The 16,358-nt window shown below is 53.8% G+C and overlaps 1 protein-coding gene across 1 annotated transcript; it reads left to right on the top strand.

The window, feature by feature from the left end:
* Positions 1–1,111: 1,111 nt before the first annotated feature.
* ANKK1 (ankyrin repeat and kinase domain containing 1) lies at positions 1,112–14,385 on the top strand. Its single transcript, XM_079788644.1, has 8 exons — positions 1,112–1,327; positions 6,532–6,826; positions 9,267–9,418; positions 9,622–9,671; positions 10,343–10,498; positions 11,133–11,251; positions 11,840–11,876; positions 12,414–14,385. The coding sequence occupies exons 1-8, from the start codon at positions 1,146–1,148 to the stop codon at positions 13,715–13,717; spliced, it is 2,295 nt and encodes a 764-aa protein (XP_079644770.1). The 5' UTR covers positions 1,112–1,145; the 3' UTR covers positions 13,718–14,385.
* Positions 14,386–16,358: the final 1,973 nt, after the last annotated feature.

The raw sequence follows: 16,358 nt of genomic DNA, 5'->3' as shown, positions 1-16,358 counted from the left end.
CTTCCTATGCCTAACTCTTTCTATAGCAACCAAACAAACCTGGGTTTGAAACTCAACTACCACTTGCTAGCTATGGGGCCATGCACTGCTTACTGTTATCAAGCCCAGTTCCCACATCTGTAAACAGGGAGATCACATCTGTAAAGCATGTGCCATAGGCAAGATAGCTACTGCTTCCGGGACCAAGTTCATGCTCAGTCGTGGCCACATTGGTCCCTTTGACAACGGTCTCTGGGCCAGTCTTTGGTCCTTACTCTCCTTGTCAGAATTCATCCTGGAGGTGCCATGGAACCGCCAGCACACCCACTCCGTGACCTGGGAGCAGGGCAGGAACCGTGCTCCGCTGCTCCCTGAGCCTCATCTCTGGTCCCAGGCAGCCAACCATCCCCACTACCTGGGCCAAGGAGTCCACCTCCCCCATGGTCAACCCCAGACCAGGCACCCATCCCTCTGAGGTTGGGGTTGATAGCAGGGCCAGTTGGGGGAGCTCCCTGCAGACAGGCACCCTGCCTCTCACCCCACTGTTCTTGGTGACCCCTTCTTGGTGATCTTTAACACACCAACTCTGGTTAACAAAAAATAAAAGCCAACAACAGCAAAGAAAGCATTAACCGGTGGGGCCCACAGATTCAGAACAACAAAAGCCCATTGCAACTTTTTTACTCCATACTTGCTGGGGGAGGGGGGAGGGGGGAGGGGCGGGGCAAGCATCCACACTCAGATGGAGACCCCTAGCATAGTCCTGAATCCTCAGTATGCGTTGCCCTTAGAACTGGATCTCAATCAAATGGGCCCAGCTTCTCTGCCAGATTCCTGCTTCCAACTTCAGGACACCTCCTCTTCCAGCGCCCCCTTAACAGGGCGGGGGTGGGGGGTAGGTCTGAGGGAGAGGCAGGGGAATCACAGGTGGAACCTGAGGAAGGGTGCTGGCTGGAAAGGGTCTCTCGGGGTGCTCAGCAGGACATACCCTCTTCCCAGGCCTGGGTCATGCTGCCTGGGGCCTAGGGCTCAGGTTTGGGTTTTCCCCGCCCTTGCAGACAGGCTGGCTCCTCCTCGTGCGGAGGGAGGGAGGGCGGCTCTCCTCCCGGTCCCAGCCTCCGACCGAGCGGCGGGGAGCCCGGCCTGAAGTGCGGAGCGCGGGCCCCATGGCCCTGGGCGTGGAGCAGCGGCTGGGCAGCCTCGCAGTCTTCACCCGCGACGACTTCGAGGGCGACTGGCGCCCGGTGGCCGGCGGGGGTTTCGGCCAGGTGTTCCAGGCGCGGCACAGGCGCTGGCGGACTCAGTATGCCATCAAGTGCTCCCCCTGCCTCCTGCCAGACGCCACCAGGTACCTGTCGGCCGCCCTCCCCTTTCGCAGGAGGAACTGAGGGCAGGGGCGCCAGAGGGAGGGCCCTCTGGGTGAGGGGGGGATTGTCCCCTCGCCTTTCTGAACTCTAGCCAGTGGCCAGGCTCCCCAGGCTCAGCATGCGTTCGTCCTGTGACTGCATGCAGCTGGCACCACACCTGCTGGTGGAATCCAGAGGCCGCAGGGGAGCAGGAATTACCCCCCAAACTGGTCCTGCTCCTTCTTCCTAGCACCTTCTTCCTTCTGGGTGTCAGGGCGGTGAGGGCTGCTCTCAGTGACCTTCCGCCACCCTCCTACCACCCTCACCACCTCGGGGCGGCAGGGCTGGGCTGGCGGGGAGCTGTGCCCCGGCTCCGTGATGCTCAGTGAGGGAGGGAAGCAGTCCCCTCCCATGGCCATGCACCCGCCCAGGAGTGCAGGCTGGAGGAGGCCTGGGGGATGGCGACCCCGCCCAGGCCATTTGCTGGCTCTCACAGGTCCTGCTGGGAGGTCAGCCTGGATGCTGCCATGTCTGTCCTCGCCTTTGTCTCAGGCTCCTCCTCACGCTCACCACCTGCACCTCTTCCCACTGTGTCCACCATCTCTGCCTTCCCCTGAGATGGACTCCAGTCTCATTCCCACCTGACTTGCTGGTCCTGGCTGCGCACTTGTCCCCTGTGCAGCCATGAAAGAGACGCTCGGATGTGAAGTTTGAGCATGAAACCCATGTCTTTCTCCTAAGGCTCCTGGGCCTTCAACTCGAAGGCCTGGGAGGGAGCGCTCTTGTTGGCATCGTATTTGGATGCTCTTTGTTCTGTTCTCTGTACAAGCTCCCAAAACACAGCCTCAGGTCCCACACATTGAAGCCAGTCCCTTCCTAATTCCCAGACCCCCACCTGCTTCAAATGAGGTAGCTCCAGACTCACCCACCTTCTTCCCTTAACACCCGCCTGTTGCTTTGGAGTAGAGATAGATTATTCCAGGGTTTGTCCAAATCATCCTCAGCCTTTGAAGTAAAGACCAAAGGGAAACAGAGGGCATTGGCAGACTGCATTGTTAGACCCTGACAATAGCTTCTGTCACTTTCCTCCCAAGTCCCAGGAACTCCCTGGGTGGAACGGGCTGAGGGATTTGGTGGTAATTAATGCCTGCCATGCATGGAGTGCTATCCCAGGAGTTTTACCTGTATTACTTCACTGGATCCTCCTTTCGTCTCCTCATTCATTCATCCACTTGACGAATGCTTATTGCCCTACCATATGTCAGGCACTGTGCTAGACCCTGAGGTATAATGATGAATACAACAGATACAGCCCAGTTCTCCTAGAGAACAGCCTGGAGGGACAAAGATGTTAATCAGTTAACTGACATGTAAACCTAAGTGTGTGCTGTTGTGAGAAGTATTACAAGGAAGGAGAGATTTATGGTTCTACGAGAGCTTATTAATATAGCACTTGACTGAGATCAGAAAAAGGCTTTCCTGAGAGGCTACACTTGAGCTGATATGTGAAGGATGAGTATGAGTAAGTAGGTAAAGAGGAGAAAACTTTCCAGGAAGAAGTAACAAAGTGTGCAAAGGGCCCAGGGCAGGAGGGGAATACTGAGTAAAGGATGAGAAAGTGGCTGGAGCTGAGAGAGAGGGAGCAGTGGAGAGCTCCGAAAACTTTGCAGTCAGGTGGGGTGGTGGTGACAGGGAGGAACTGATCAGGATTGCAGTATGGAGAATGGATGGGAAGGTTAGAGTGGATGCTGGTCCAGTTAGGACACTGTTCTCATTGTTCAGACAGTGAGACCAACAATAGCATGCCTGGGCTTTGTCTGTTCCTCTGCTGCCACAATTAACACTGGTGTGTTGTGATTGAGTGAAAGGGAGAGATTATGCAATATTTAGGAGGTAAAAATCCACTCAACGTGGTGCTGGGTTGGCTATGGGGGCCCCACGAGGAAGGCAGTGTGAAGGCTAACTTGATGTCTGGCTTACCCAAAGGAACAAGGGTCCACTAGAACGTCTATTCTGTGAGAGAGAGGCTGTGTCTGTCCTGTTCCCCACTCTATCCCCAGTGCCGGGCACATCGTTGGTGTTCAGTCAGTATTTGTTGGACTATATTGTTGACAGTAAACAAGGGAAACATGAAAAGAGGCCCAGGTTTGGAGAGGAAGAGCTTGAGTTCCGTTTTGTACATGTCGAGAAGAATTGTCTTGTAGCCTTCAGTAAAGGTCTGAGCTAACGATATTAAAATGTGTGAGTCATTTGTTTAGCGTAATTGAAGCTAAGGATATGGATAACATTCATTCATGTTAAGCACTAAGTGAAGAAACCAAAATCTCTCCCTTCATGGAGTTTATATTCTAATGGAGGAAGATAATAAATATATAAATAAACAAACAAACATGCAAATAAGCAATAAATATGCAAATAAACAAATCAATGAATAATTTGATCTATAGCGCTTACAACCACCTGATATTATCTTGATTAAAACACCTAAGGAGAGTTGAGTAATCTGATCTTCCAAGAAAACATTTGATCTAGGAATATTAATTTGTTGGCCATCTGTGTATGGGGGATAAGGATTGCCAGAGTTGGGGTAGGGTTGCTATTTTATATAGATTTGGAACCCTTACTAATTAGGTACTATTTGAGTAGAGATTTGAAGCAAAGAAGGAGCAAGCCATGTGGCTTTTAGGGAGAGGTATTCCAGGCAGAGGGAACAGCAAGTGCAAAGGTCCTGAAGTGGGAACATGCTTGACACGGTGGAGGAGCCGCAAGAGGCCAACTTGGCAAGAGCAGAGTCAGGGAGGGATGATTCGTAGGAGATGAGATCAAGGATCTGTGTCTGGGGGCAGAACATATGGGGCTTCGTAGGCCACTTTAAGAACTTTAGCTTTTACTGTTATTGAGAAGAGGCCCCTGGAAGGTCCTGAGCAAAGTAGTGACATGCTCTGACTGACATTTTGAACATATCACTCTGGCTGCTGAGTTGAGAATAGATGGCGGAGGGTAAGGGAGAGAAGCAGAGAGGCCAGTTAGGAGGCTTGGGCCAGGATGCCAATGGGTAGAGGTGGTGAGAAATGATCAGATTCTTGCTATATTTTAAAGGTAGAACTGACAGGATGTGCTGAGGGACTGGTGTGGGATGGAAAGAAAGAGAGGATTCAAAGATGACACCAAGACTTTGAGGACTAGGAGGTGGAGGCCCCATTCACTGAGATGAGGGCGGAGCAAGAGTTCAGGCTCTGGTCACGTTAAGTGTCAAATACTCAATTGGAGATGCTAAGATTGCCTAGAGACAGAGTACAGAGTGAGAAGAAGAAGGGAGAGGGCCTGGGTCTGAGTATAAAAAGAAGCAGGAAGAGGTGACCAGAACAAGAGGCAGAAATCCTGCAGAATATTGGCACACAGCTGAAGTAAGTTAATATTTTGAGAAAAAAGAGTGAGAGATCTGACCCATAAACCAAGAACTGAACATTGTTCATAAGCTAAAATAATGTGGGGTCATTGGTAACCATAGCAACAGCTGTTCAGTGAAGTCCTGAGACCAGAAACAGGATGAAAGAGGGCGGTGGGAGATGAGAAAAAGAGCGAGACCACAGGCAAGGCCAAGGCTTTCAAGAAGCCCGGTGTCCAGGGGGAATTATGCAATTCCTATTGTTCCAGTTCACAGTCCAGTCACTGAGGTGCAGAGCTTGCCTGCTCAAGGCATGCAGAGAGCAAGTGATGGCACTGGGATTTGAATCAGGGCACAGTGCCCTCAGATCCCCAGCCTTTTCCCACTTCATGACAGATGTCTCAGTTCCTGTGAACTCGGAGGACACAAGGAAACAGATAAAAATATCACAGAGGTGAAGGGGAGCTCTCTGGAACCAGAGGGAAGGGGAGAGGAGAACCAGAGAACCACACTGGCCATCCAGCCCAGATTCCAGGAAGAGCAGGTGCCTTTTCCTGGAGATGTTTGGCTGGCTTCCCACGGGGGCCCCGCGAGCACATTGCCAGCAGCTTCCGACTGCAGTGCCAACACAGCTTTGCAAATACGCCACAGCTCTGATGTGAATTGTCTCATTGAAGAAGCAACCAAAATGTCATTTCTCCCTAACCCTCATCTTGCAATCCCCAAACAATTCATAGCAATTTGCATGTTCACTGCTCTGTGGACTCATTCAGTGAAAAGAGCGAGAGGGTTTGCAAATGCTTGTTTTCTAAGGCCTTCCCTTACTTCACTTCTGTTAGATTCAACAATGATGTATTGTGCTGTGCGTGGTAATGCGCTATGGGGAGCACCTACACGCATCATATTATAGTTTCTCCATAACATGGGATACCATGCAGCCATTGAAGTTCTTGCTTCAGTGGCGGCAGACAGAATAACAATGTAGGGAAGTGCTCAGGCTATGAGACCAGCCCACACCATGTGATGGAAAGGGAGAAAGAGGAGGAAGGAGTAAAAGGAGGGAGGAAGGGAAACAGAGACCTTGGAAATGTGTTGTAAAAGAATATACTAGAGTATTGACAGAGGCCAAATTTGGAAGGTTAGAATACTGACAATTTAATTTTTTTTCTTTATAACTCTCTGAATTACCTAGATTTTCTACAGGGTGTATGTATTACTTCCATAGTCAAATGGCAATAAAATATTTTAAAATGGAAGCAGGGGGCATAATATTGGTGCTCCAGGGACTTGCAGTCTACTGGGGGAGATATAAACCAGCGGCCAGAATAAATGGCAGGCTTTTTTGTTGTTAATCCTCACCTGAGGATATTTTTTTCCATTGATTTTTAGAGAGAGTGGAAGGGAGGGAGGAAAGGGGAGAGAAAGGGGAAAGAGAGAGTGAGAAACATTCATGCCAGAGATACACAGCCGGGGCTGGGGATCAAACCTGTAACCCAGGTAGGTGCCCTTGAGCGGGAGTCGAATCCACAACCCTTTGGTGCACATTCTGACGCTGTAATTACTAAGCAACACTGGCCAGGGCTACATTGCAAACTCCTTTACGTCCTGTCTTTTTTCCTGCTGGCCATCTAGAGCCTAATCTGTATGTCCTACTGGGCATCCTTCCAGGTCTCTCCTTCCTCCTATTCGACCTCATGAGCTCCCGAGGCTCCTCTGGGCCTGCACGGGCTGGCATCAAGCCTTGTTTGTGTGTTCTGCTAGCTGTTCTTGTAATTGATAGTCACCTCCTTTCATCTCTCACTCCATCCCCCTCCACAGCTCTGATGTGAATTGCCTCATTGAAGAAGCAACCAAAATGGAGAAGATCAAGTTTCAGCACATCGTGTCCATCTACGGGGTGTGCAAGCAGCCCCTGGGCATTGTGATGGAGTTCATGGCCAACGGATCCCTGGAGAAGATGCTGTGCACCCACAGCATCTCCTGGCAGCTCAAATTCCGCATCATCCATGAGACCAGCCTGGCCATGAACTTCCTCCACAGCATTAAGCCACCTCTGCTCCACCTGGACCTGAAGCCAGGCAATATCCTCCTGGATAGCAGCATGCATGTCAAGGTAATTGCCCTGGTCAACCTCTGCCCCCTTTTACTTTGGCGTCTCCTCCAGATGGGTAGGATGATCTACTTGTCTGACTGGCCTGTCAAGGGTTTTAAGTAGCTTCCTTCATGGATGAATACTGAAAGCAGCAATCACACCTAAACCAGTTGGATGAACAGTGGAACTGGCGCATGAAGCTGGGTATCAGGATGCCCGCAATACCCCTCTTTGGGTCTGTCTTCCAATTCTGATGTGGGAAGAAGAATCTCTGTCCTTCTCATGCTTTACGTCAGGTGGGGGTGTGTGTAAATGAGATGACCCTATAAAAGGTCATGATGGCCATTTTTTTCAGTTCCTAAAATATGCCACTCTTTTTCTGCCCCAGGACTTTTGCATGTTCTGTTCCCATTGTCAGGAACAGCACCCCACCCTCTTCTTTATGTAACAGAGGACTATTCATCTTTCCATTCTCAGCTTAAACATCGCCTCCTAAGGGAGGTTTTCCCTGATCCACCCTGCGGGCCCCTGTAAAATACCCTTATTACACCTCTGTCTCTTCATATTGCTAACCCCCATTGTAAATATACTGTATAATATATGTGACACTACTTCATTAGTGACTATACCCCTTTTCTGAATAGCCACTTGGGATAGTGGTGGGTGTGAGGGTTCTCATCTTTTCTATCTGCTGCCTTGACCTCAGTACCAGCCGAATTGGCACTCAGTGCCTGCTCACTCAACATATGAATGAATTAATGGATGGAAGTACCAGGTGTACCAGTTAATAATACGGAATTTTTTTCAATAGATGGAGTTACCCATATGTTGATATATATGCGATTTGATATGTTTGCTATTTTGTTGTATTGACAGCAAGCTTCAAAACTTTATATATCAAATTTTCTGAAGGTGTTAACATCATAGATATTTTTACACTTAAAAATGTCGAATTTCGTGCCCCCCCCCCCAAAAAAAAGAGCATTTGTGGGAAGTTTTAATTCGTTACTTTATTTTGGGGAAAAAAAAGTTATCGCATACTTCAGGAAGCTTATGGTGATCATGCTCCATCTCAAGATACTACTGAATGCTGGTTTAAACGGTTTAAAAGTGATGATTTCGATGTGAAAGAAAAAGAATGTCCAGGTCAACCAAAAAAGTTTGAAGACCAACAATTACAAGCATTATTGGATGAAGATGCATGTCAAACTCAAAAACAACTTGCAGATAGATTAAATGTTGCTCAGCAAACAATTTCTGATAGTTTACAAGCAATGGGAAAGATTTTAAAGGAAGGAAAATGGGTGCCACCTCAACTGAACGAAAGACAAATGGAAAACCGAAAAGTCATCAGTAAAATGTTGCTTCAATGGCATGAAAGAAAGTCTTTTTTGCATCGAATTGTGACTGGCGATGAAAAGTGGATTTATTTTGAGAATCCCAAATGCACAAAATCATGGGTTGATCCAGGTCAACCATCGACATTGACTGCAAGGCCAAATCGCTTTAGAAAGAAGACAATGCTCTGCTTTTGGTGGGATCAGGAAGGTGTGGTGTATTATGAACTTCTAAAACCAGGTGAAACCATTAATACTGATCTCTCCCGACAACAAATAATCACTTTGAACCACACTTTGATTGTGAAACGACCAGAATGTGCCAGAAGACACGGCAAAGTAATTTTGCTTCATGATGACACACCATCACACACTTCAAAACCAGTTAAAGACACATTAAAAGATCTTGCCTGGGAAGTATTAACCCACCCGCTGTATTCACCAGACCTTGCTCCTTCAGATTACCACTTGTTCTGATCGATGGCACACGCACTTTCTGAGCAGCACTTCAAAACATACGAAGAAGTGGAAAATGGGGTCTCTGAATGGTTTGCCTCAAAACAAGAAAAGTTCTATTGGGACGGTATCCTCAAATTACCTGAAAGATGGGGGACACGTGTAGCTAGCGATGGACATTACTTTGAATAAAGCACTTTCGATGTTTCTCTTGAAATTATCGTGTTTTCTTTGATTACAAAATCAGCATTATTAACCGGTACACCTGGTAAAGAGGGGGTACATATCCATGGTATAAATGCTTCAGGATCCGTGGAGATGGGATGGACAGAAGCTCACCAAAGAGCAACTTGATCCATAGTCCCTCTGGTTAAAGGCAGCACCTCCCAAGTACTTCCTATGGCAGGCGTTGTTCGAAGTGCTTTTTGCTTATGCACTCATTTAATGCTCACAATAGCACGATGAGTTAGTGCTCATATTATCTCAGTCTTATAGATGAGGAAACAGGCTCTGAAAAGATAAGAAACCTGCCTAAGGTCCTCCAGATCACTGTGGGAGAGCTGGGAACGAGCCGGCCCCTAGCCACTGCTCTGTGCTGGGAATTGGGGGAGAAACAGTTCTATGGAGACAAGACTGTTGCCCCTGTCCCCGCCCGGGCTTCCTCCCAGATTTCGGACTTCGGCTTGTCTAAATGGATGGAACAGTCAACCCGGATGCAGTACATCGAGAGGTCGGCTCTGCGGGGCACCCTCAGCTACATGCCCCCTGAGATGTTCCTGCAGAGTAACATGGCCCCAGGGCCCAAATACGATGTGTACAGGTGAGAGGGGGGCTGGCACCATCTCCAAACCCAGGAAGTAGCTTGTCACAGCCTTGCCTGGACCCGGGGCCCAAAGGACAGGGTGGGCCGGGGATGAGGTCTGCCCTCCTTCCCCCCGTGGGAGGGGGATGCATGGAGAGGATTTGCCTGGGATTGTGTGGTCTGTGCAGCCCCCTGACCAGGAACACTTTCCCCATCTGCAGCTTCGGGATTGTCATCTGGGACATCCTCACTCAAAAGAAACCATACTCAGGTAGCAGACGGCAGGGGGACCCTCAGATGGGGTCCTGGCAGGGGTTGTGGGAGGGCTGAGGGTTCATGGGAACAAGACCAGTGGCAGGTTTGTGTTGTGGGGAACTCTTCAGGGGTTCCCATCCACACCCACCTTCCTCCCTCCCCTACTTTCCAGAGCTCACCTTACCGTGAAAGGTGGGGTGAACGTCAGCCCAGTCCAGGCTTTCTGCTCTAATTCCTGTGCTCCTCCCTGCACCCCCCCCCCCCCCACTCCCACCCTGCTGCCGAGAATGTCAGGGAAACAGACTGTCAGGAAACTGGGGTAACCCAGCGGAGTTGAAAGTCAAGTTCACTGTTAGGCCTTTTGGCCAGCCCTGCTATCTTTGGACAGCAAAGGGTGGGGTCATGTCTGGTCTTGGGTGGGAGGTGGCTGAAGCTGGACCAGAGACTTAGAACCTTAAAGGAAGGTCTGGGATACTTAGGGAAACAGGACCCCTGGCACAATGAGGCTGGGTCCCCACTTCCCCCTCAGTGGCCCTGCAATCTAGCTGTTTACTCCCCATGCATTCATAGGGGCCCTGCTGGGTGCACCACCCTGTGGGGATCCTCACAGCCCCCCTCCTGCCCAGCTCCTCTGCTCCCCCAGCCCCCTTCCTTCCAGCACCCACACAGCCTGGGCTCCTCTCGCAGGCCTCAGTATGATGAACATCATCATCCGAGTGGCTGCGGGCATGAGGCCCTCCCTACAGTCTGTCTCCGATGAGTGGCCAGGGGAGGCCCAGCAGATGGGGGACCTGATGAAGCGCTGTTGGGACCAGGACCCCAAGAAGAGACCCTGCTTTCCAGGTTCTCACCTGCCTGGTCTGCCCAGGGAATGGGGAGTAGGGCGGGGCTGGGGCAGGAGGGGGCAGGAGAGGAAGTGGAGCCCCAGGCCACTCTGAAGGCTCTGCAGAGAGGCTTGGGGGGAGGGGGGGAGGGGGGGCGGGGCTGGGCAGCCTGCAGTGCTGGGAGGGGGTGGGGAGGCAGGGCAGCTGAGGACTTGGGGCGTGGGGGGCCTGACCTCTGGGAGCTGCCCTGAGCCTGTGGGAGGTGCGCAGAAGCCCTTGTTGCGGGAAGGCAGCTGGGGCTGGCTCTGCTGCTTCTGAGTTCTCGGGTACTGCTTACTGCCACCATGGTGAATGTTCGCAGACCAGGAGATCACTGAGAAAACGTGCACTTAGTGTGCATCTTCGAGATCACCTAGTCCTCCCCCCATTTTGTGAGAAAGGACTGACCCTCAGAGGGTAGTGACCGGCCACGTGGCCCCGCTGAGCAAGGCCGGGACCGATCTGTTCTGCCTCCGGGTGCACATGTGCGACGTGTGTGAGCCCAGGAACAGATGTGGGGGTGGGGGCACAGGAAACGTAGCGTATCCACAATGGGGGAGGACGACTAGTCTGCCTGTTGCTTCCTTCCTTTCTCTCTCTCCCTTGTGAAGCAGACATCACCGTCGAGACAGACCTGCTGCTGTCACTGCTCCAGAGCCCTGTGACCGACCCCGAGAGCGAGGCCCTGGCCAGGAAGGTGTCCTGCAAACCGTCTCTCCGCCGGCCCCCGGAGGTGGGTGCGGTGGCTGGGCGTGGTCTGCGGCAGGCCCTGGGGGTGCGTGCATAGGTGTGGCCCTCACAAGGCCGCCTGGCTGAGGGGGAAGTGGGGACCCAGCCTCATTGTGCCAGGGGTCCTGTTTCCCTAAGTATACCAAGGTTCTCTAGGGCTAGTGGTGGTCGTGGCTTCTCTCAAATGCGTGGGATGAAGCAGAGGCCTGTCCTGGAGAGGGAGACCTCAGCTCGCCCAGGCTTCCCCACCGTGGACATCAGCACCATCACTGTTCTCCTGTCCATTCCCTGACTTGCGAGCCAGCCATGGTTGGTGTAGGCTCCCGGCTGAACCCACACAGCCACCCTGCTTTCCATGTGGCCCAAGGGGAAGTCCAGGCCCTGGGCCACCTTTTTCCAGCAGGGTCTCCCTGATCAGGTTTTCCTTTAGACACAGCTGGTGTAGGAGTGGCTAGGAAGGATCTCTGAGGACCTGGGGGGATGTGAGTCCTACCCCTAAAGGAGAGTACTGGGGAGAGGGAAGGAGCGGAAGAGGGCCTGGGCCAGAACTGCCCTGCTGATCCACCCTGTGTCTCTGGTTCTCCCTCCCCAGGTCAGTGAGGAGGTCAGCCAGGAGCTCACAGACAGCGGTGAGTCCAGAATGCACATCGGGAGCCAGAGAATTCGCGGGGAGGAGAAAGTGGAATCAAACCACACCCTTTTCCCAGCCTCCCTGGCCCTCTCCCCCTCCCCAGGAATTAGAGAATGAAAAAAAAAAAAATGCCAATGTCTGGGCCACCTAGACTAATGAAATCAGAATCTCAGGGCGGTGGAAGAGGAGGGCCGGGGGTGGGGGGGATCTGTCCTCACAATGGTAGTATGAGGTGGGCATTTTTGTGTCCCCTTTAAGGAGCAGGACCTGGAGGCTCAGAGTCAGAGTTGGCTAAGGTCACGTGATGCTGAGGGGTGGGTCAGGATTTGCACCCAGGCCTTGCTGCCCGTTCTCAGGGGAAGAACTGCCAGAGTCCGTTCTCTAGCGCAGTGGACCCTGCACAGAGACCTGTGGTGTCAGGAAAGCCGCTTCTCCGGCCTCTGTTCCCCGGGCGGTACTTCAGGAGGCAGGGGGTGGCCGCGATGACCTCTGGGCAGGTCAAGGTCCTTTTCAACCCCACCTCTCTCCCCAGCAGACTCGGGAGGCCACTTGCAGCGGGTCCTGCAGCTCTCGGACAGCGGGAGCCTGGTCCCCAGCGATGAGGAGTTGTGCATCTATGAGAACAAGGTCACCCCCCTCCACTTCCTGGTGGCGCAGGGCCGCGTGGAGCAGGTGAGGCTGCTGCTGGCCCATGAGGTCGACGTGGACTGCCAAACGGCCTGCGGCTACACGCCCCTCCTCATCGCCGCCCAGGACCAGCAGCCTGAGCTGTGCGCCCTGCTCCTGGACCACGGGGCCGACGCCAACCTGGCCGATGAGGACGGCTGGACTCCGCTGCACTTCACAGCCCAGAATGGGGACGACCGGACCGCCCGCCTGCTCCTGGACCACGGGGCCCGCGTGGATGCCCAGGAACATGAGGGGTGGACCCCATTCCACCTGGCTGCACAGAACAACTTTGAAAATGTGGCACGACTTCTGGTCTCCCGACAAGCTGACCCCAACCTGCGTGAGGCTGAGGGCAAGACTCCTCTCCACGTGGCCGCCTACTTTGGCCATGTCACCCTGGTCAAGCTGCTGACAGGCCAGGGGGCTGAGTTAGATGCTCAGCAGAGAAACCTGCGGACACCCCTGCACCTGGCCGTGGAGCGAGGCAAAGTGAGGGCCATCCAACACCTGTTGAAGAGTGGGGCGGCCCCTGATGCCCTTGACCGGAATGGCTACAGCCCACTGCACACCGCAGCCGCCAGGGGCAGGTACCTTATCTGCAAGATGCTGCTCAGGTATGGGGCCAGCCTCCAGCTGCCCACCCAGCAGGGCTGGACACCCCTGCATCTGGCAGCCTACAAGGGCCACCTGGAGATCATCCACCTGCTGGCTGAAAGCCATGCAGACTTAGGGGCTCCTGGCAGCATGAACTGGACCCCCCTGCACCTGGCTGCCCGCCACGGGGAGGAGGAGGTAGTGGCAGCGCTGCTGCGCTGCGGGGCTGACCCCAATGCTGCCGAGCAGTCAGGCTGGACGCCCCTCCACCTGGCGGTCCAGAGGGGCACCTTCCTGAGCGTCACCCACCTCCTGGAGCACCACGCAGATGTCCATGCCCGCAGCAAGGGAGGCTGGACCCCCGCCCACCTGGCCGCCCTGAAGGGCAACATGGCTATCCTCAAAGCGCTGGTCAGAGCTGGTGCCCAGCTGGACATCCAGGCTGGGGAGGGCTGCACACCCCGGCAGCTGGCCCTCCGGAGCCAAAAGCAGAGCGTCGCCGCCTTCCTGGAGGGCAAGGAGCCCTCGCTGGCCGTTGTGGGCAGTGCTGAGCCTGGAGACCAGACCGAAGAATAGACCACCTGGGCTCCTCACCGGAAGGACGAGGGGTTGGTGAAGTGCACCGGGCTCTGGCAGGGGCCCTTCCCTGTACTTGCCACCTAGTCGCCTGCGTGATGGAGGGACAGGGAGAGGCACACTGAGGTTGCAGCTGGGAACGGGCCTGGCTTGGAGAAGTCCTTCAACACCTCCCCCAAGTGCGAGTCCAACAGACCCAGCCTCCTCCTCCCCCTGTACCTGGATTCAAGCCCCAAAGTGAATTCCCTTCTCATTCTCAAGGCTCGTGCCACCTTTAGCCAGCTGCCCCTGGGCTCACAGGGCCCTTTGCATCCCAGGAGCCCTCTCTGAGGACGAAGGCACAGGGGAGACAGAAGTGCTCCCCCAGCTCAGGTCTGTGTGACTTGGCCCCTTACCTGGGTGGGGCCAGGAGATCCAGACACCCGCGCTTCGTACAAGGGCGGGAGCTAAAAGCCCAGAGGACATTCTGCTCATCATGTACCGCCCAGCCAGCCCTGCTGCTGCACTGACCACACCTTCGCGGTGGCCTGGCCGCAGTGCCTGCGTCTCCCACACAGGCTCTTGGGGGGAAGGAAGGTGGTGCTCCAACTTCCCACGAGGGATCCTGTGTGGACGCTCGGTCCCTGGTCTCCCTGACCACCCTTCGCTGTGTCCACTTACGTGGCTCAGTTCAAACCCTGAAGTCAATAAAGCTGTGATTTGAGTCCCCCTTAGAGATAGACGGGCCTGTGGAGCCTGGCTGCATAGAGACCAGTAGTGTTAGATGGGGTGTATGTGTGCATGTGTGTAAGATCCATGTGTGTGAGTTCACACAGGGAGGCGCAGGCGGCAGGAGAAGGGGGTGCTGGGGAGGAGGAGGTTATCTGGGTTCCATGGCGCTTGCCGGGCGGGCCTTTCCTGTCCAGCAGCCCCTGAGAGCTCTCCTGTGACCACAGCTTAGCCACCCTCAGCTGGCCGGGCCTGGCCTGCTGGTTATGGGGCAGGTTGGGACGGGGTTGGGGCTGCTCACACCAACCTTGTGTGACCGAACCCTGGCTCAGCGGTCGGCTGGCATCTGCTTCCTCTCTGGCTCTGCCAGGGCTGGCAACCCTTGGAAGGGGGTGGAGGGGGGCTGTGGTGGGGGCAGGACAGGTGACCGAGGGGTCCCACCTGCCCCTCTCGACCTGTCCACACTGCTGGAGCAGCCCCTCCAACTCAAGGGTGTTTCGTGGTTGTCAGAGAAAAGGAACCTTCTGCCCCAACTAATGGCCAGCTCCATCCTCAGCCAGTCGCCAGCCCCACCTTTGCATGCCACCCTCCCCGGCTGCGTGCAGCGCCCTTAGCTGGCAGCCTTACCTCAGTGTGGCGTGAGGGAGACACCTGTTGCCCATGTACATGCCAAGCTCATGAGTCATTTTCAGCAGAGCTGGGAGCATTGTGTCTCCCATCCTGTGGTCCCTGGATTGTGGCGCCAGCTCGTGGGCCCTGGACACTTCACCCCACCATGCTGCAGAGACCCCCGGCAGCTCTGAGCTGGGGTGTACCCTAACACAGTGGTTGTAAATCAAGCCCTAGGGCACTAGAATCTCCCAGGGGAAGAGTGTGAGGGGGTTGTTAGAGCGGCTTATTAAATATCTGGTGCTACCCAGAATCTCCAGGACAGCACCCAGGCGTTAGCGGGAGAGCAGCCAGGGCTGAGAACATCCACCAGGGGGCGTCCTGTGGCTTGTCTCTGTGCCATTCCTTAGGGATCCAGGAAGACAGACACTGGCCAGCAGCGCGGGGCAGCAGCCTTTTCCTCTCCTGGTTGGATGAGTGGGGAGTCCTGAGGATGGGGGCAGGGGGCACTCAGCAGACTGTCCCATCCTCCTGCTCCTTGCTAGCCTCCTGGCCCATTCTTGTTCTCCCTGAGACTAAGCCTTAGGCAAAACTTGTAGTTAAAAATGTCCCGAAAGTTTTGTCTTTCCTAGAACATGCTGGAGTGGAAGAGGGAAGGGGCGGGGGATCAGTGCTGTTTGCTTCTTGTGCCCTGAGGTCTGGGTCTGGCTCCAAGTCTGTGGTTGGGAACGAACCAGAGAAGGGATGTGGGCTCCATATCCACGCCAGGGGAGCCCAGAGCGATAGTGTCTGTCTTATTCTATTGGAAAGAGTTTGAGGAAAAACCTTGAAAAAAGGAGTTAGAAGAGTTAGGTGATCCTTTTGCACCTATTGCCCTATGAATGTTAGGGATCTCACGAGATTCAGACAAGACTCTCTGTAGGAATCATTTCAAGTCTGAGGATCCCAGGGTCCAGGTTGAGGTCCTAAGACCCTGACTTCCTCTACATCCTTCCTCCAAGAGATAACTGAGCTGGGGGTTTTAGACGGGCTCCGGCCAGCACAGCCCTTCATCACCTGCTAGCACCTTCTTGTCTCTTTCGAGCCACCCCTTTCCGGGCAGACCCAGCATCTACCTTGAGTCCAGACACAGACACACAGCATCCACCCTGCACCCACTTCAACAGCTGCCTTCTAGCAGTTTCCTAGGGATGTTTAGAATTGGATGTTAGTGAGGCCCTTGAAATTCCCAATGAGAGGGTATGTAGTTGAATTTCAAACCCCGTTTAGGGAGATTGGGGTTGAGGAGGATAGGAACGCCTCAATTTCCACTTGGATGTGCTAT

Source organism: Cnephaeus nilssonii, assembly GCF_951640355.1.
Source record: "Cnephaeus nilssonii genome assembly, chromosome: 13".
Taxonomy (NCBI): domain Eukaryota; kingdom Metazoa; phylum Chordata; class Mammalia; order Chiroptera; family Vespertilionidae; genus Cnephaeus; species Cnephaeus nilssonii.
The sequence above is the reverse complement of the archived record's forward strand: the minus strand, read 5'-3'. Positions and strand labels throughout refer to the sequence as shown.

Excerpts from the sequence above, each read along its gene's own strand:
- ANKK1 (XM_079788644.1), top strand. The coding sequence starts at position 1,146 with ATGGCCCTGGGCGTGGAGCAGCGGCTGGGCAGCCTCGCAGTCTTCACC. Across the intron at positions 6,827-9,266 it reads ATAGCAGCATGCATGTCAAG|ATTTCGGACTTCGGCTTGTC; the intron begins GTAATTGCCCTG and ends GCTTCCTCCCAG. Across the intron at positions 11,252-11,839 it reads CTCTCCGCCGGCCCCCGGAG|GTCAGTGAGGAGGTCAGCCA; the intron begins GTGGGTGCGGTG and ends CTCCCTCCCCAG.